The sequence below is a fragment of the Mycteria americana genome, chromosome 12 (assembly GCF_035582795.1).
Source record: "Mycteria americana isolate JAX WOST 10 ecotype Jacksonville Zoo and Gardens chromosome 12, USCA_MyAme_1.0, whole genome shotgun sequence".
NCBI classification, from domain to species: Eukaryota; Metazoa; Chordata; class Aves; order Ciconiiformes; family Ciconiidae; genus Mycteria; species Mycteria americana.
Window position 1 is genome coordinate 11,428,811 of NC_134376.1, and position 19,859 is coordinate 11,448,669.

Below are 19,859 nucleotides of genomic sequence, written 5' to 3' on the forward strand. Positions count from 1 at the left end.
CACTCCCAGAAGTCACATCAAACAGATTTTTGTAGAATTTACTAATAATTTAATTTCTCCCTGGAGAAGATGTTCCCATTTAAGAAAAGTAAACCATATATACCACATTAAAACTTTCTTTAGATACAGTCCACATCTAAAGAGTCTAACAACAAGCATTCAATCCTTCTACGTAGTTACAAGTTAGGGGGTTGGCTTTTTTCCTTTAGTGGCGTACAGGATGCTGTTTTGAGCTAGTATTAAGGCTTAACCAGCTACAAAAAAAGCTTGTATAATCACAGTCTTGTAACCAGAGTTTGGTTCTTTGCGATTTTGGCTCTGTTTTTAAACAGAGTGCATAGGACTGTCCTTTAAGTCTTAAAGGAATTCTAGCTTTAGATGCAAAGCTCTGGGTTCACACAACCGCAAGCAGTCCTAAACATCTACAAGTGCTTCTTCCCCATCAACAGTGTAAAAGTTCTTTGAGTGGACTTTGTGCTGCATTGAGCTACAACTGATAAGGACACCAGGAGACTAAACTAGTGTTAAAAGATTTGTTAATGTTTAACTGCTAATAATTCAGTTGCCAGTTTCTATTTAGTATTAGCCTTCCTTATTTAGAAGGCAAATAGATTGAATGAAATGGTAACTGTTTTACATTTTCAAAAAGAAAGGATTATAGCTTACAATAGTTATCATTGCTCCACAGCAAGTCCTTTTTATCTCATTGTTTAGACACACCATATTAGTAATATTCTAGTGCTTCTCTATGATTAACATCCTCCTTTACTATGTGTCAGCTCCTGTATTTAGTTTTTAAAACATACATACTGTTCACAATTGTAAATGTTTGAATCCCATGCAATTTTTGAGTGAAGTTGCAACAGCCAACAACATTCTAGCAACAATATCTTATGCAACAATCATTAAGTACTGATACTGGATTTAAGATTAATTACATTGTAATCTACAGTGAATGCAAAGCCCTGCTCAAATCACTCCAGTAATTATGATTGCAACGCTAGATAAGAAAAAAATTTTTTCACCAGACTAAGTATGTGAATGGCTGCACACAAAAGTTTTAGCTTAATTTATAGCTGCTACTAATCATTCCACTTATGAAACATTACATCTCATAATTCAGTTTACAAGTGAAACTATGGGGAATCAGAAAAAGCAGTTATCTCTGTTCAGAACAATGAAATGAAAAAATGCTTGTGAATGACACTGGAACAGTGATCTATAGGTTTTGAGGGAGGAGTTAGTTTGGCTTTTTTTTTTTTTTGGTCAAACCATTGTAACACCACAGTAGTGTCACATTGCAGTTCCTCTAAAAGGAGGAAACAATTGTACACACCTCCTAAAAACTGCAATTAGTGAAGAAGAAATTACATTAGACCCTCAAGTTTAGTGTTCATCTAACCTTGTTGAAAAACTGAGAGCATTTGGAAAATATTTAAAATTAGAATATGCATAGAAAAGTAAGAAGTTATTCCAGTAATTTACAAGAGAACATTGAAAGACATTTCAAGAGTTCACAAGGAAGTACAGCCACAGTATTCTTAGTAAACATTTTCCTTAAATCCACCTCTAGTATTCAATAAGGTATGGCATAAAACCAATTGTACATTAAAAGTTTAAGACGTACACATATTTGCTAATGGTGGGCTCAAACTCTTAGTGTTAGTTCAAAAACAGAGGAACTCACGAGGAATTAGTCCACACAAGAATTTTACGTATCATTAACTTTAATATAAATCTTTTCCCAGGTGCTACTTCTCAGTTACATCTATATTAACAAATTTACATTTTTTATAAAGCATCAGAATATTTGTTAATCAACAGGGGGGTTTTTTGGGTGGTGTCTGTCCCCCCCCCCCCAAATGCTTCAGCATTAGAAAAATAATTCCCAACATCACTGGACTAAAAATGCCTTTTCTTAGTCATCATATTACATCATTTGCAACTATGAAGAATGTACTGGTATGCCAACATCACTGTTTTTACTTGTCTACTTCTAAAAATCTCAAATCCCAAGTTATTCCAAAATAATGATGAAACTTTACAAAAGTCACTGTAAGTTGTGTATTTACACTATAAACAACTTCTACTACATTTGCAACTTTGCATCAATAGTTTAACATAGATATTTTAAAAGCACCCTTACAAACAAAAGTATTGCACTGGCATCATAAAAATTCACAGTAAGGTTAACTTCCAGACCTTGGTAAAACAGTGCAAGAGCTTTTCATTGTGCAAGAGCTTTTTATCCAAACATTCCCAGGTTATTAAAAATTAAAAAAAATCTATATTACATGCTGCAGTGATTTTTCTGTGAATCAGGTTTGTTTCTTTTTTAGTTCTTGCTTCTTAAGTGATCGAATGTGTTTTGAAATGGTGAAAAAAACCACAAAAAACTATCCAGTCCAACACAAAAATAGGTGCATTTGGCAGAGATATGGCTCTATGTGTCCGCATGCAGAGTCTGCAATGGTTGCAGAGATTATTCCATAATGGCAGAATCCTATTGCATTGAGTAGGGAATTCTCTTTCCATAATTTGCAGCACTTCCCCCACTTTTAGAGGCAGTAACTTCAATAGTCATGTCTTCAACAGATCCTGAAGATAATACATTAAGAAAAGGTTACTCCAGGTGACCAAGCGTGGACATCTCAATAAAGGCATAAGAATACAGCATGGAAGTAATATCTCCTTCAAGATATTATATCCACTGCCACTTACTGCCCCAGGTCTTCCTGAGCCAAATATATTACCTTTGCACCTCTTCTGGTGTTTCCTCTGGCTCTTTGGATCAGTAAATTTCTATCTGTCACACTGTCCCATGTAAAATAATCCCACACTTCAGTTACATAGCAGGTGACAACTCGTTGGTTCCTCGTCTTGGGAGAGGCATTCCCAATGTACCTTTTCCATACCACTTATGACTGTATAGACCTCTAGAACATTTTATATTCTGCATCTCTTTTCAGGCTCAAGGATCCTAATCTACTTGTTATTACTTTAATAGAACGCATTCCCTATCTTGTGAAATCTCACCCTTCTCATTCACTTCTACTATATAATTTTTAGGATAGGAAATTGGAACAGCATGCAGTATGCCATTAATAACTTCAAGAAGTTATTAATGGCAAGAGCCAGAAAATTATCAAAATGACAAAAATGCATAAATAGTTTCTGTAATTAACAAACTTCCTTATTAAGGCAACAGTTAATTTTCCAAACACTTGCACCCTTTTTTTTTTTAAAATGTTAGGAGAAATCTGAAGTTAATGGCTCAGGAAGCTTTTCTAATGGCCAGTATGGTGTGGGTTGGTTTTTTTGTTTGGTTGGTTTTGGTTTGGTTTTTTTTTTTTGGTGGTGGTGGTGTTTTTTCCCCTCCTCTCTCTTGACAATATCTGCCCAAACATGTTTAACCCGTTTGGTTAAGTTCATAAGTATCTCCAGGTGGGGAGAGATTTGGTCTATCAGTAAGGGATGATCTGATTCAGATAGTTGTTTATGAGAAGATATAAAGTACTTCAGATGAACTTACTTCAAAAAGGGAACCCTGAATTATCTCTGGAGGTGCAACCATTTATTCTACCTTGAAAGTTAAAATCATAGAGTTTATGTTACAATGTGTAACATAACTCGTATACACTCCCTCTGTTTTGGTTCCTTCTGAATTACAATTACTAATGCAATTGTACCAAAGTTCACTTACTGTAGCATTACAAGCTACTGTTTACTTGGGAGATCTTATAATAAAGCACTCTATATATCTCCCTCTATAGGAAATAATAAGCCATATATTATTTCTAATTAAAATCAGTAGCAAGACTTGAAATATTTAAAAATAATGGGTAACTTTCAGTACCAGAAGTTCATTACAAAAAAATACACATATAAGTATGCATATTGAAAGTAGGACCACGTACAGAGATAGTATATTATCTACTGAACTCAATACCTATAATTGCTGTAATGTTTAGATGAAAAGGTTAGGCATAGTCATTTACAAATGTAATTTCTCCCCTGCAAATATGGATCTCTATCTGTCAGTTCTAAACCCATTTCAGGAAAAAAGTCTAAAAAGAGAATGACTAATTTTCAACAGCCTGTTTTCTAATTGCAGATATAGTTAACAATAAACTAAATAGCAGTAACAAATCTTTCAAAGTTGTATTGCTGCCATTCTTTTCTGCCTCCTACAAGTTCTCTATTAAGCAATAGTTATCTATATTCTATTGCCCTGCTGTTAGAACTTCCTCTCAAGAAAATTCTGTGGCTTTCAAGAAAGAAGATGATTTCCACATGAACTTTTCTGTAAACCAACAGTAGCTTCAAGATTTAGTTTCAAGCAGCAGCAGAAAAAGCTGACCTTGTACACAGTGAATCAGAACTGCAAGATGTTCAGAATCCTAGAATAGTTCAGACACTCAGTGCAAAATTGTTTTTACAGTTCCCTCAGAAAAGGATTTTACATAGTGAAGTGAAAGCATCACTTCTTTCTTTTCCCATTTTCAAGGCATGCTTTTCTTCCTAAATAAACATGCCATATTAATGAACATACTAGGGATATTCTGAAAGGCTTGATTATCTTCAGCGATGTTTTGAAGTTGGACCTAGACACTTTCTTTGCACACTGGATAGTAGCACATCTTTTTCAGATGACTGAGGTTCAAGACAAGTGGTTTAACTATGGATTGCATTTATGAGTTTCAAACTATTAGCTACAACTCTATCCCTAAGTTAAATACAAGTTAGCATTTCTCTTTTTTTGTTGTTGTTCTCCACGAAAGAAGCATTTCATGTTGCTAAAGAGGGAGCTTCCTCTCACAAGAGCTCATGCGGGTAGTGGTTAATGGTGATTTCATTACCCCACACTTACTTCTGGCGGCATTTAGAGTTACTGTCAGGACCGGTTCAGAATGCACAGCTTCTGTGCTTGCAATCTGACAGACCTTGCAGCACGCTCTCCGCATGCCAACTCCATTGCAATCGTTCATGCTTTACTCCAGCTGGCCTTTTCCATTCTTCGACGTCTACAGGAAGTATCTTCCCTGCCTAATCAAATTTGGGCCATCTCTCTCACTCTATTTCTATTACCACCTGAGCTGAGAAAGATTCCCCACAACTTTTTTTAAAAAGGTGTCAGCTGTGAGCAAGTAGTTTAACATAGTAAGGTTTCAACTGAATCTCGGGTAAGAGAGTTTTCTCAGGTTCTAGACAAACTGAAGGTGTCCCCCCCGCCCTCAGCTTCCCTTCCCCTGACCCCTTTCGCTGGAGGCCCGGCCCGGCACGGTGGCACGCCCCGGGACTGGCCACACCGCGGTCCGGGCGGCGGCCTCCCCGGCTCTCACCTGCTAGAGTCGGCGGGGCGGCCCCGCGGACCCCCGGCGCGCTGCAGCTCCAGGTCGGCGGCGGCAGCGCGGGAGCGCGGCGCGGGAGCGAAGGCGGAAGAGAGGCGGAGGCTGAGGCCGTGCACCAGCCCCCGCAGCACACTGTCCCCGCGACCCTTGGGCGGCGCCAGCCCCACGTCGTCGCGCAGCTCCTCCGGCGGCACCTCCAGGTTGCCCGCGTACCAGAACACCCACCAGATGAGGCTGAGGAAGATGCCGATGCCGCCCGCGTAGATGAGCAGGTCGGAGAACACCACGTCGGCGAACACGCCCGCCAGCAGCACCGCCAGGCCCAGCGCGTCGAAGGCCAGCGCCAGCCAGAAGGCAGCCACGCAGCGGCCCAGCCCGCCGGGGGCCGCCATCGCGGGGGAGCGGCGGCAGCAGCGGCGCCACCGCCGCCTCGGGCCGCCCGCACCTGAGGGGAAGGCGGGGCGCGGCGCCGCACCTGAGGGGGACGTCTAGGCCGCGCCCCTCCGCTTGCACCTGCGCACGGGGCCACGCCCCCTCGCGGGGGGGGTCTCCCCACGGCCCGGCGGCCGCTGAGGGGGAAGGCGGGAGGGCCGCCGCCCGCGGGGCCGGTCCCACGGAGCCCCGCTGCCACCGGGACGGCGCGGGCACTCCCCCCCTCCCATCTTAAGCCGCGCTAGGCGTTGCTGACGCCTCGTTCGCCGCGGTCCGGTTCCTGCAGCTGGCCTCTCCTCGCCGCCGCGGCGTTGGGCGCCCCCTGACAGGCCCCTTCCTCCTGCCCTCCACTCGTCGAGGCGGCTGGCTCTTCTTCCAGGCGTTGCGCCGCTTCATAAGGGAATAGCGGGAGCGGGTGTTGAAGATCGGTCTGTAGCAACTGCCAGCGTTTTGGAGTTGAGGCATCCCTTGCAAGTGGTGGTTGCTGCCATTTCCTTGTGCAGGTGAGCGTGAGGAAGACACAGCTGGACACGTTTAACTGTTTGCAGTTGAGGCAGTGTCACCTTGAGAAGGGGGGTAAGGCTTTGCCTTAGTTTGCTGAGGCTCAGACACCCTAGAAGGGAGGCACTTCAAAAAAGGTGGTCTTGAGATGAATGTACACGTTGTAGACCTCCACACTTGCAAGAGGAGGCAGCTACTAGTAGGCAACAGAGATTTGCAAGACAGTTATAATGTGCATCTGCAAAGTCATACAGACTACTTCATGTAGTTGAGGAGGTTGGCTTAAAAAGAGTAGCTAGAATACAACTCCAGGTTAACAAGCAGGGAACTAGTTGTGAATGCAAGATGAAAAATCCAGCAAGTAACACGGTTATGTAAAAGGCAAGACACATATTTCAGTTCAATCTTGTGTCAGTTAATGACCTGCTACACATCTCTTAACACTCCCAAGTCCTAAAGCACAAGAACTATATTTGGCTGTAGGCTCTCTTGCACACATCTCATGAGGCCCTTATATCTAACATTGTGTTTAATGATGGGTAAGCCACACTGTTCCAGTAACTGGAAATATCAAGCCAATGGAAAGTCTGATGGGCCTAAGAGCATATGCAGCTTCCACATATTTGTGGAAGTACAGTGTGCCAAGAACAATGCCACTGAGGAAGACTGTTCCTCCAATGACAATGAGTGCTGTTGGCTTACTACGGTAAGACTACAGACTCTCAATTCCTATTATAGCACTTGGTTCACTTATTGCTCCTGCTGAACACTGAGAATCAGGACTAGGTAAAGCCACTTCTTCATTAGTGACTGCCTGTGTTACTGACATTATTCCATAAAAGATGTCCTTAGGAAATCACAAGCTGAAATCCTCTTAAAAAGAAAAAGTTTAAATCATTCTGAGTACTTCAACAATAAAATATCTTTCACTTTGAGATCTAATACTACTTCTATCTTGAGAAGAATTATGGTACGAAAAAGCCTATACTGCTATTCTTCCCTATTATTTTCACTATCTTTTGGATTTTAAAGTTTAAACTTAGCTTCAATAAAACACCTATGGTTCTACTTCTACCTCATATTATGGTGTTAAATAACCACCTAACTTTTGTCCCTCTCACAAGTGTAAGAGAAAGAAGATAACGTACCAGTTATCCAAGTCTGAGTGAGGTTCATATACCTGCTTAGTTTTTGGGGGTTTATTCCATTAGAATCAGAATAGCTCTTAGGAAGTCAATCTCATTTTAGCATTACATACTTATCCTGACAGCAGTAGGAATTCTAAAAATCATATCCAACCCTAAAAGAAACAATCATGACCATTTTGCTTAATCTGAAGATTGATAGGGTGAGAAGGCAGATCTAATTACAATGGAATAACAAATACTGAGGGAATTTTAAATAGAAATCAGTATTAATAATCTTAACCCAGATTCTTTGGAAAAAGAGTTATTAAAGTCATAGTTCTAGCCCTATGGCATTCTTATTCTGTGCATCAAACTTACCTCCCCCTAGGGCCCAAGCTGTAATTAACTCCTACAAAATGAGTTTGTGAGCAAGTTTCTATTATCTTCTCTGCATCCCTCCTGCCAAGATTTTGGTTTGATAGCATTCAGATATTTGCTTTATTATTAGCTGTTAGTCTTCCCAGTAATGCTGAACTTAAGGGCTAATCTGAAAGTGTAAGTTACATTATTGCCCTTGTCCTACCAAACATGCATACAAATATACTGATTTCTATAATCATGGCAGAAGGCTTACAGACCAGCTACAGGCATAAACTAGTCTATGTTTTTTCTAGACAGATGGTATTTTTCTTCCCTATTTATCTGTCCATGGAAATTCATTTTTCAGCAAGGGGTCAATACTGTTCAAAACATGAACCTGTTGAAGTTACTAATGCATTGAATATATCTCCATTTGATTCTTTTTTTTAAAAAAGCACCCAGCCATATAAATCAGAGTAGAAGTTAATGTAGTTTCTAAGCTTTTCCTCTCTTGCAAGAGGAGTAGTTCAGCAGCCTTTTTTTGGGGGAAAAGAAAGGCACTTTGGCTTCAGTAGAGCAGTAAGTTGCAAGGTAGCTGCACTAAGTTGTTTCACTGTAGTTTTAGTTTCTAATACTCACTGCAGTCTTTTGAAAGACTTGCTTCCTCACTCCAGTTTATCTCTGTGAGGAACGTGAGTTAGCACCCACTTTAATACAAATATGGAGAACAAATGAGTAATACAGAATCAATTCTAGTCAAAACAACTACACTGTGCTACTAGAGAAAAATATTTTGGTAGTATCTGTATGAAACCTTTCAAATAAAAGCAAAGACTTCTTGCAGAAGCTTGTCCTTAATCTAATTAGGAGTTCAGTTTTAACTCTTGAAGCAAATTTTAATAATAAAACAGAATACTTTGTTGTTGTTGTTATGAGAACGCGGATATTTTGAAAGGTATTGTCTTCCTCTTCCCTTCTAGCCTCCATATGGCCACTGTGCTTTCAGTACTTCTAAAGGAAGTTTAAGCTTACATGAAGGATACAAAAAAAATTTTGGCTATTATACCCAGTCTCCACAAAGCACTTAATGCAAGGATACATGAGCTGTGTAAAGAAAGCACTGTTTCTATTTCTTGAAATGCTTCAAGAGCTTAGATGTGTCTTGACAATTCCATATTTAAAAATATTATTATTCTACACTCTTAATAGCGAAAAAGTTAACAGATTTTTCTATTAAAAAACCCCCAAACCTTAGCTGAGGACAAATAGTACTATTGAAAGTGTTGCATAAGAGTTTAACCATAGTCCCCTTTTAAAATTCAGACTTATGGGGGTCCTGACAGAACTTGTGGTAATACAGCTTTATTGTAAGACTGGTAATTTCACTAGCCATACCATAAATGCCTTTTCTGGTTCATTCCTCCTTTCTTTCAACCTTCAATTTTTAAAGAGCATAAAGATTGTATGTTCAAAGATATAGTACCTTAAATAATTATTCAGATGTCTATTAAACCTTTCACCTTCTAATGTCGGTCAGAACAAATATTACAGGAATAAAAATGGTTGGTCTATGAGAATTTATACATAAATGTACCAGATTTGTTTGTCTCTTGATGATCTTTTCCAGAAACGTCCTTACAAAGGCTCAGACGTGACTACTGCCCATTAGCTGTTCATGTAAGACTGAACTTAATACTCACCAATATGCCTTGCAAAGATAAACCAGCTCAGCCCTCAGGGAGGTATTTTCCACCTTAGCTGCTTCTGCCAGCATAGAAAATTCAGTTATCTTTGTTACATGAGCATTTATAGTAAGGAGTGGTCCCTACAGCTTGCCAGTTGAAATTAGTTAATTAAAACCAATTGTTTTACACCTGATTTGATTCTGTAATGCATCAGCAATAGGCACAGTTTCAACCTACTTGGAAAGAATGTTAGTTTTTCGTATTTCCTTCTTTCTTGATTAGCAAAGTGACACGTTTCCCCAGATCTCTTAAACAAGCAAGAAAAACATTACTAAGAAATAGTTTCCTGAATAAACATAACAAATTTAACACCATCATTCAACATGATCTACAATACATACAGTCTTTTGAGAAGCTGAGAAATACAACTCCCTGTAACAATGGTAACTTCCTGCTTCTGAGCAAGGGTGACTACTGCAAATGGCTCCAAGCGAAGATCTGCAATAGCTACGTCAAAATATTACCCACTGATTTCCTGCATTCTAAATGTATTTTTTTTAATGAAAGAGTACATTACTCATAGAAAGAATAAAAATCACATCAGTAGTGTTACATCTTATTTAATTGTCAGAATCCTGGATACTCTGCAACATAAAAGGAGCAAATTCTGCTATATAGAATATGTAATATATACTTCTTCCCCAATGGGTTAGTTTGTAGCTGCATCAGTCAGATGCTTTACATGTCTTACCTAGCTGTATGAATTCTTGTGTTGCTATCAAAGAAAAGGCAAGACTAAGTACTGCAGTCCCAACATAGATTTGCTCAAGATGCTGAAGAATTTCAAGGCAGTCCTTGTTAATATTTTCAATGTGAAGGATGTGTTTTTCCAGCACCTAAAAGCTAGTACGGCTCACTATCAGTTACTCATACAGAAGTTAGGATCTTCATTTCATAATTTTCTGCACATCTACAAATTAAGAAACATTTTAACATGAATTATTAGATACAAAACCACATTTCCAGAAAGAGAGTTCTGCATCTATTCTCTTGCTTTGCTAGGTATGGAAGTGAAATAATATTTTGCAGCCCAGACTAGAAAGTGATGCAATTATTTTTGGGCAAGATCAGATCTTTTTGTTAGCATGAATCTAACAGGGATTATTGAGTCAGACTTGCCTTTTTGGCTAAGATTAATTTGTTTCTTGATTAAAAAATGTTTATGGTAGACTAGAACAAGAGGTCATGTGTTACAGAAAGTTGACACCATGGATCAAGCAGAATTTTTTCATACTCTTTAGTGTTTATTTCACCACCTTTTATTTAGCACCCAATTACTTTCTAGGTAGCAAATCTATCGATATGGGATATCCTAAATAGGAGATGGAATAGGTTTTTTTTTTTTTGAACTCTGCAAATTAGGTTGGTTACATACTGCTGATTAAATCTTCTTGTCTCTTATGACCTTTTTCCTATTTGGATTTGAGTAAAATATTTCTAATATTTTTACCACTAGGACTTTTCATCACAAATCTGCCTTGTATTCTCACTCCAAGAAGGATATGAAGTAATTATACAAAGAGCAACAATTTGGTTATTCTGTAAAATTCCAAATATATAACCTTAGTTCTGCAGTATGTATTTTTCATGCCTTGAGGGGACTGGTTCACTTAGCTGGCACACCCCAAATTCATACAGCCATTGGTGTTTTTCAGATGCAAGAAACAACAATATTGTGACCAGCATGCAGGAATACCCTCAATTGTTCCAGTAGCAGAAATAAAATGCAAAAGTGAAGGTAAGGAGATTTTGCTTGATGTCATAAAGTATAAATGGTCAAAGCCTACAAAATTGTCCATGCTTTTTTTTTTTTAAACATACAAATACCCTAGGTAAAAACAGTGAAAAATATCTTAAGTTTGGTTTGTTATCAGGCTGCTAAGTCAAATATCTGGAATAAGACTGATAGATGTCAACCTGTTTTCATTATATTCAACAGTTTAAGAAAAAATGGTAGCAGCTATTTCGCTTTTTAAATCACATGTTAAACAGATTGCTGCTCTTGGTATGCATGCTTCTTGCTTCAGCCCTTGTCTCTTCCAGTACTAAGCTATGCTTCAGGAAGATGTCACTTACAAAATATTTCTCAGCTTTTTTTCCTGGAAGAGTCCCCTCCCTGCTCTTTGACACTTAAAGAATTTCGTGCTTTTAGTTTGGGCCATGAAAAGATAAAAGGTAATAAATAAAGCTAATTAAGATCGTGAGTTTATTTGTTCCAGCATGTCAGTTAGAAGGAAACACAAATGAATCGTTTGAATAATGAAAAAAGCTCTTGGGATCAGATTTTCTTGAGAAGGTATTTTACTTCACCAATATATTTGTTTACTAAAAAGACAACACTGAATGACTATATAAAATGTGTTACAACAGACAACATTCATGCTGACTGCGGCCTGCGTGCTTTCTTGGGTGTTTGCTTTGGTGTTTTTGAAGACTTCTTGGTTGACTGTACTGATTTGCCAGCTTTGGGTGTTGCAAAAGACTTTGCTTCAGGCTTTTTGGGAGTCTTTTTCGTCTCTTTTTCTTTTATTGCTTCCTTCGGCATGCTGAGCTGTTCGGCTTTTTTCTGTTTTGGTGATGACTTCAAGTCTGCACACTCTTCTGTAACTTTATGTTTTGTTTTTGGAGTCTCCAGAGCTAGAGGTTGTTTCTTCCTCTTACCGAGGGGTGTTTTAGTTTTCTTGCCCAGGTTGTCACCCTTTTCTGGACTTGGTTCCATTTTCTGTATTTAAGACACACAAAAAATTACCCTTCCACCTACAAAACATCTTTACTGTTTTTCAAGAAGGATCAGTGAAAACCATTATAAGTGACAAATGCTTTCTATCAATTGAACTGTGCCTTAGCCCAAGTAATTTGTTCGCATTTCAGTTTGGAAGCAGAGGATTAAACACAGAATTAAATCATTAAAATAATGAAAAAAAAAAAAAAAACCCCAAACCAAAATAGTAAGAAAGTAAATAGATTTAACAGATGCAAGGATTCTCTTGGCCAGTCTAGTCACTGACCTCTGCTGGCACAGCTTTAAACCACAGTTGTCTTCTTGCTGCATTTCCAGGCTTAATAGATTGAATACAGATCAGCTCTGTTTGAAGTCCAGCTGTACACACACAAACTGACTGCACTCTTATTTGTGCACTAGACCTAGTATTCCCTAGAGTTCATCACATATTCCCAAATGGCCCTCATGAAAGGAGGTTGCTGTCATCAGCAACCCAAGTCTAGCTGTATCTATCCCAGAGGTCTGGAAATGGGGCTCTGGCAATCACATCACATGAGCTAATCTAGACCTGTTGCATGACAGAAGCTTGAAGGAAGCTGTATGAGGTTTTTTGGTGGCCTGCACATAATCATAGTTTTAGTTTGGGCATCCTTAGAGTTTAAGGATATGCTCCAATCATGAATGCAGTATAATTAAGTTCAATTTATAAGTGTTATTGTTCTATTCATCCAAATATCTTTCCTAGATATTTGTTAAATGTGAGTATTATCAGTCTGGTTGTTTTGCAGACATGTTAATGACATGATCCACGTTATCTCCAATACTGGCAACAGTAAGTCTGTACAGTATTTCATGCAAGCTGCTAGCTCTCAATTTATATTATGTGATTGATAATGTTGCATATTACTATCCTAGAGAATGTTATTTGCTTTTCCTCAAGTTTTGCACTCCAGGCAGAAAATGATACATTAAAATACATTAAAATTTAATTTTACAATAAATTTTGAATTAAAAATTTTATGATTTACTTGATTAAGTATTAAGCTGTTTCTCAATCATTCACCCTTTCTTCTGACTTCAGGCTTGTTATTCGACCTAGACAAAATTGCTGCTATTCAGAAAAATATGTAAAAGGACAATAACCACTGGCTTCCTTTGTCTGTAAGAGGGGTTAACTGAAAAACCCTCAAAACCAAAAAACACCAAAACAAACCATCTCCCCAAGGCATCCACCCCCCATACACTCAACTCTTGCTTTCATCATGTATTTACAAAAAATCTAGTTCACTTGAAGTGTGTTAACACACACTGTTCCCTAAGGAGCAATGAATAATTTAAACAGTTCAAAATCTTTAGTTTTAACTGAAACGTGAATTTCTCAGTATTATTATTAAACAATTACCTTCAGCTCAGCTAAGCTGGTTGTTTGCACAGGCACCAGTTGTGGTATTTCTTCATCATCATGATCACCTGGTTCTTGGGCTACTTCTACTTTTTCTTTTATCACAAGCTCCTTGGTAGCAGCAGCAGCATTCATTTCAGTTGTCAAAGGGACTTGACTTGAATTCAGTTTTTTACCTGCCTTCTTTGGTTTCTTGTTCTTTACCTTCTAGAATTAATTGGAAGTACATCTCAGACAAATCCCCATAACATTTCTAAATGTATAATAATTGTTTTCATATGGTTACAAATAAGATGATCTAGTGACATTAATTTAAATATTGTTGTTTAATAGACCTGGACTGGTCCACCATATGTAAAATATGAAAAAATGCATTACTTTCAGAAGTTTATTATAAATAGCTCATAAGTAAACAATAATAATGTCACAATTACAGTCTTTAAGTTGAATATATATACTCCAAATTTAGACAAAATAACATAATAAGCAGAACTCAGTACCAAGAAATAGCTGCTTATTTTCTTTTTTTGAAATGTAGGTGAGTCCCCCCTCATATATACAAATATATGAGCTTGTGAATTATTCAGATGCCACTGATTAGCTAACAAATAATAGATGCATAGTCTGAATCCATGTATATGTTAACAGGTATATTTTCAGAAGGCAAATATGAATAAACAATACAAGCAAAAGTTCTAAGAATGAATCTCAGTGCCCTACAGTTTAGGACTAGAAACACTTAACTTAGGTTGTAAAGCAAATTGCAAATAACTATGAGGGAGTTTCCATGATTTTGTTAGTATTACTGAGTATTTGAAGCACTCGGAGTCAGAAGTGCCTAACCCATCTGTAGCCATAAACACCTGCCATCAACTACTAAAATGTTTAAACTCAACGCATCACACACTATAATGCATAAAAGCAAGCCAAAGAACTAGTTGTTCCGATTTGGTTTTATGGAAAGTTTGAACAATTTTTTTTTTTACCTTTACTTCCTTTTTTTTGAGAGATGGCTGTCTGTCAAGCTCATCCAAGTTGGAGATACTTGCAGTAAAAATCGGAAGTGCAACTGATTTAAGTGTTTTGAGGTGAAGAATTTTTACATTTTTCCAATTCTGCAACAACAAAACCAGTGTATATGTAAAAATAACAAGGCTGAATTATGAACTGAGTTGGCTTTAATGCAGTCAATCAGCAGTACCTTTGGTAACTTCTTAGCAATCACCTCAGCTGCCGCAATGATATTATCTAGTATCTCATCAACTTTCATTCCAGTGTGACCTATACGTGCTGTACTGAAAGAAGTGAAAAGTAATATTTATATGTGGGCAAATAAACATACTTTGAGTTACTTGTTCCTAGGCATACCCAGAAATGAAAAAAGCCCACTTATCTGCAATTATCTTAACTTTCATAAAGGATGGCTGGCTATTGCAGAAGTCTTTTGTAATAACAGTCAGAATAGATTCACCTGTATTAACCTTTCCATATTGGGATATGCCACTTCTGCCTTATATTAGTAACCATATTACCAATTTAGATCCTTTTAGATGCACAATAAATGAGAAAAGTCTTATAAGAATATAGTATTTTGGAAGTAGTTTTTATCTAATTTAACAATAATATTTTTCTAAGATTGTACGTGCTGTTTGACAGCGATAGTTGCCTAGAAATTCCTTAGGTATAAGGAGAAAGAGACAAAAAGTAAAAACTTTACAGTAAAACTTCTTAGTAAGTAGAACTACTGATTTCTTTATACAGGTTAAGTTTCAAAATGGCCCATATCTGGAATGGTGACCCTTAACCTCTTTTATTCACGTATTAATGGAATAAAAATAACTCACTTAGAATTCCTACAGTTAAGGTACAACTGTCCTGCAAGTGAAGTATTAATCTACTCATACTTACTAACAGCACCCTTTGTTGGTAACTGGGAGTGTAGTCCCCTGGATATGTTTTTGTAGTTCCTTAGCAAGATTTCTGGCTTTCAGGTTTACAGATAAAGGTGCCCTCAAAAAGAAAGAGGGGAGATTAAAAAAAAAAACACAAAAAACCAAACAAACAAAAAAAAAACCCAAAAAGCCCACAACCCAACCAACCAAAACAAAAACACCACCCCCCAAAACCCCAACCAACCAAAACTTTCCTAAGAAGAATCTAATCTTAAAAAAAAGCTAACGCAAAATGGATATACAGAATTTAAAGACCTACTTTTTCCTTTCATAAAAGTGTTTTCCTAGATGTGAGGGCAAAAGCCTTCTAATTCGGTCATCAGACAGAAAGAGATCAAATCTGTTCAGGAGGCGACGCTTTGCTTCAAATAGTTTATACTCTTTTTTGAGAGTTTTGTATGAGATGATCTGCAATGCAAGTAACAGTTTAGTCCCCACTGCTGAAAACGCAGCCTAGAATACTTCTTAGAACTGCACAGAATTAATTTGCCTAACTGATAGTCTATCATGGTGCATTATTTTAGAATGCTGAAGACAATCAGTAGAAAAAAGATACAGTACTTTTTGTTTTAAGAGCTAAACAATATGGATCTCTTGCATATTAACTGTGAATCACCAAACAGAACTTCAGTACACGGTAACATCTACATCGAAGTTAAATACAAAAATAAAATTATTTTCTCATTTTATTGCTAGCAGCATAAACAATCCAATCCAGCTGCAAAGAACTCAAATATTCTTTTACATTATGAGTTTTTCCAGTTGCTTACTCAAAATAAATATTGAGCATTTATCTAGCAATTACATCTGATTGCTAAAGATCATGTTTCAAACTGAAGAAATTATTCTGAGTAAATTTTGAAGTTTAGAAAAACTACAGTTTGAATAGTCAGAAAAATCTTACTAGAGATCATTAACTTGGAACCATTGAGATTAGAATATTAAACAGCAGAAAACAACAACTACTTTCCCTTTTTGTTGGTACAAGAGGAAAGAAACAACAGTACTGTACTATACCATCATATATCTTTCTTACCTGGCTAACACTTCTGATCCCATTCTGGATTAAAAGTTTCCTGTACAGATTTTCAGTCTGTTCTGCTGATAAATTTGGTTCATCCTTTGTGAACAGGCAAACCTCAGCTGTTTCTGGTCGAATGCCATGGGGCAGTGGTCTACAACGAGAATACAAGATGGACAGGGAATGTCTAAGAGGAGAAAGAAGTTTCTTCCAGCACTAGGTCTACACTGAGGCATTGTCACCCTTTAACGAGTACTACAGGGAAGCTACGTATCTAGATGCTGTTCTTCGTTAACTACTAAACGTCCTCTGTGGAACCTACACTTTTAAAACCACACAGAGGTTTTAAAACCACTATAAGAGGTTAACAATCATATACCCTGGCTCCAGGCAGATACACCACTGAATCCATCTGTCCTGCTAGGAGCCGTTACCACACAGGTCCTGGGAGGAAGAGGAGGAGGTGGACCATCCGTTCAGTCATTAGACATGTCTTTGTAGTACTGGGACCCAGATAAACAGACATAAACTTTCTCAATATAGCATAGTTACAGTCTAAAAGAAAACTTATAACTCATATTCGGGTTTGGGTATCACAAGAAAGAAAAAGGGGTCCTTCTAATGATTTGGTGGTGGATCAAGACAAAAAAGAGGTTGACTTCTTTTCTTGAGCTTCAGGACCGAAAGGCACATACCTTGTAACTGACACCAACAAAATCAGTATTCTCTGTGTGCATAAAGCAGGCACAGCCGAGCTTCCAGTTACAGCAAAAGCGGGGGTGAAGCAGTGGTCTGACCCGACAGCTCTCCCTCACGGCACGGGAACTGCCAGACAGGACCGTGGCCGTCAAGCCCCTCAAGCTCAGAACGGGCCAAGTGCTCTTTTCCAAGCCAAAGGACACGAGCAACCCCTGTAACTACGCGGCCGAGGGTGAATATCTTACATTTTGATGACCTGTGCCACCCGCGGGACCTTCCAGACCGTCACCACGAGGTGGACGTTCTCGCTCTCGTTGAGGAGCAGCGCGTCTCCCTTGGCCTTGCTTCTGGAGAAAGCCAGGAGGGCCTCCACCGCCTTCTTCACCTGCAACGGCACGACAGCGGCAGCAGCCGGAGTTGAGTTAAGGCCCGGCCCGGCCCGGCCGCGCTCCCAACCCGCCGCCCCGCAGTACCTGGGCGCGCTCCAGATGCTCCGGCCCCTTCGCCATGGCTCCGTCGGCGCCACGTGCAGCCGCCGCGCCTGCGCACCCGCTGCCTTCCGGGGCACGGCGGGGCACGTCCGGAGGGGAAGGGGGGCGCGGGGCGGGGCCGGGAGGGGGCGTGGCTCCCGGCCAGTCCGCCCCGCCCCTCGCGCTCCTCCCGGGAGGCGGGCGCCGCGCGGCGGGAGCGCGGAGGCCGTGCTGTCCTCGGGAGGCGGCGTTGCCCCAGAGGGTCGCGCAGCCCTCGGGAGGAGCGGCGGGTTCTCGGGCTCCTTCAGCTTGAAAGAGCGCTCCGGAGGCCTTCAGTCCGGCCCGCTCCAGCGCAGGGCCAGCCGGAGGGCAGACCGGGTTGCGGAGGGCTGTGTCCGGTCGGAGCTCCACAACCTCCAGGCAGGGAGGCTGCGCTCCCTGTTTGGGCAACCTATTCCTATGCCTGGGTGTCCTCACGGTGAAAAAACGTTTTTGTCGTACTCGCCTCGATCTGTTGATGGTGCTGTATTGGTCCAGCCCGGGATGCTGCTGGCCGCCTTTGCCTGCAGGGAACGTGTTTCGGTGGCTCGTGTTTAGCTTGCTGTCCCCCAGGTCCTTTCCAGCAGAGCGGCTCCCCAGCCAGCCATTCCCCAGTGTTGTCGCGAGGGACTACTCCTTCCCAAACGCAGATTTGCATTTGTTGACTATCAAAAGGTTTGTGTTGCCTAATCCCTCCAGCCTGTCTAGGTCCCTCTGTACATGAGGGTATTGATTGGCCCCCAGATTTGATGTCATCTGTGAACTTGATGTGACCATGCTTCAGGTCACTGATAGATATTAAATAGAACATGTCCCAGGATAAATCCCAGCAGTACTGCATTTGTTATTGGCCTTCAGGCAGAGGTACAAGCCGTTATCTCTGTCCTCGGAGTCCCATTGTCCAACCAGTTGTTAGCCATCTAGTTGGCCACCCACCCAGACCATAATGTTTAGGATACAAGAAGATTGTGGGAGTCTGTTGAAAGCTGTGCTAAACTTGAGGTGAATGCCATCCACTCCTGTCCCTCGTCTGCAGATCTAGTCACTTTGTCATAGGAAGCAATCAGGTTGGTCAGGATGATTTGCGGTCAGTCAATCCATGCTGATTGTTCCTAAGCACCTCCTTCATGTGCCCAAAAATGTATTCCAAGAGGATTTGTTCTATGATTTTCCCAGGGACCTGAGCGTGACTGGTCTGTGGCTCCCAGATTCTCCTCTTGGTGTTTTCTGAAGGTGGGGGAACATTGGCTTTTCTCCAGTCATTGGGACCCTCCCTCAATTTGCTTTCAAAGATGACAGTCTTGCTCTGACTTCAGCCAGCTCTCAGCACCCTTGAATACAGCCCAACTGGACCCAAAATCACTTACCCTACTCAGCAACCATCCCTCGTGTCCTTGTTTGGCCTTTTGCTACTACTGTAGCAGTAGAAGCTCTTCTTGTTGCCCTTGACATCCTGGCCCATTTCAACTGTAGGTGAGCTTTTATTCTCCTAAGACAATCCCTACATGCCTGAACAATGTTTCTAGAGTCCTTCTTTGCAGCCTATCCCTGACTTTACCTCTTGTATTACTGTCTTTTTGCACTGGAGTGCTGTCCTAAGTTCGCTGTTCAGCCAAGCCAGTCTCCTGATAGATCTACTTGTTTTCCCGAGTATCAGGAGGGACTATTTTTGTGATTGGAGGAGGTTGTCCTTAAAGACCTGCTGCCAGCTTTCCGGAGCTCCTTTGCCCTTCAGAGCTGCCTCCCATGGGATACTGCCTACTGGTTCTCTGAATAAACCAGTCTTTCTCCTGAAGTCCGGGGGCTGTACTCTGCTACTCATCTTCCTCACACACCTCTCAGCATCTTGAACTCCACTATTTTCGGGTCGGTACAGTTGAGGCTACCAGTGATTATTGCATGCCAAACCATTTATTCCTTATGTGTGAATAATCAAGGCAGAACTGCTGTACCTCCATTTCAGTTTAGAAATGCATTGACTGACTACATGGAAGTAGCTTAATTGTGGGATGCTTATTCCATCCAGTTCCACACTGGG

General features: G+C 40.2%; 2 protein-coding genes and 1 long non-coding RNA gene across 4 annotated transcripts; 1 reads left to right on the forward strand and 2 right to left on the reverse strand.

The window, feature by feature from the left end:
- Positions 1-1,491: 1,491 nt before the first annotated feature.
- On the reverse strand, positions 1,492-5,743 carry LOC142416002 (transmembrane protein 238-like). Its single transcript, XM_075515032.1, has 2 exons — positions 5,343-5,743; positions 1,492-2,598 (listed from the first exon to the last, which is right to left on the reverse strand). Exons 1-2 carry the CDS (start codon positions 5,741-5,743, stop codon positions 2,589-2,591), a joined length of 411 nt encoding a protein of 136 aa, XP_075371147.1. The 3' UTR covers positions 1,492-2,588.
- A 99-nt stretch (positions 5,744-5,842) lies between these two features.
- LOC142416003 (uncharacterized) lies at positions 5,843-17,563 on the forward strand. 2 transcript variants are annotated; one of them, XR_012777592.1, is made up of 3 exons: positions 5,843-6,286; positions 11,172-11,254; positions 17,355-17,563. It is a non-coding gene; the product is annotated as an uncharacterized LOC142416003 (long non-coding RNA). The 2 variants fall into 2 exon arrangements; XR_012777593.1 differs by lacking the exon at positions 17,355-17,563 and adding an exon at positions 13,320-13,439.
- Positions 11,795-17,883, reverse strand: RSL1D1 (ribosomal L1 domain containing 1). Its single transcript, XM_075515031.1, has 9 exons — positions 17,786-17,883; positions 17,558-17,697; positions 16,629-16,767; positions 15,852-16,000; positions 15,549-15,650; positions 14,842-14,935; positions 14,627-14,755; positions 13,641-13,847; positions 11,795-12,238 (listed from the first exon to the last, which is right to left on the reverse strand). The coding sequence occupies exons 1-9, from the start codon at positions 17,819-17,821 to the stop codon at positions 11,894-11,896; spliced, it is 1,341 nt and encodes a 446-aa protein (XP_075371146.1). The 5' UTR covers positions 17,822-17,883; the 3' UTR covers positions 11,795-11,893.
- Positions 17,884-19,859: the final 1,976 nt, after the last annotated feature.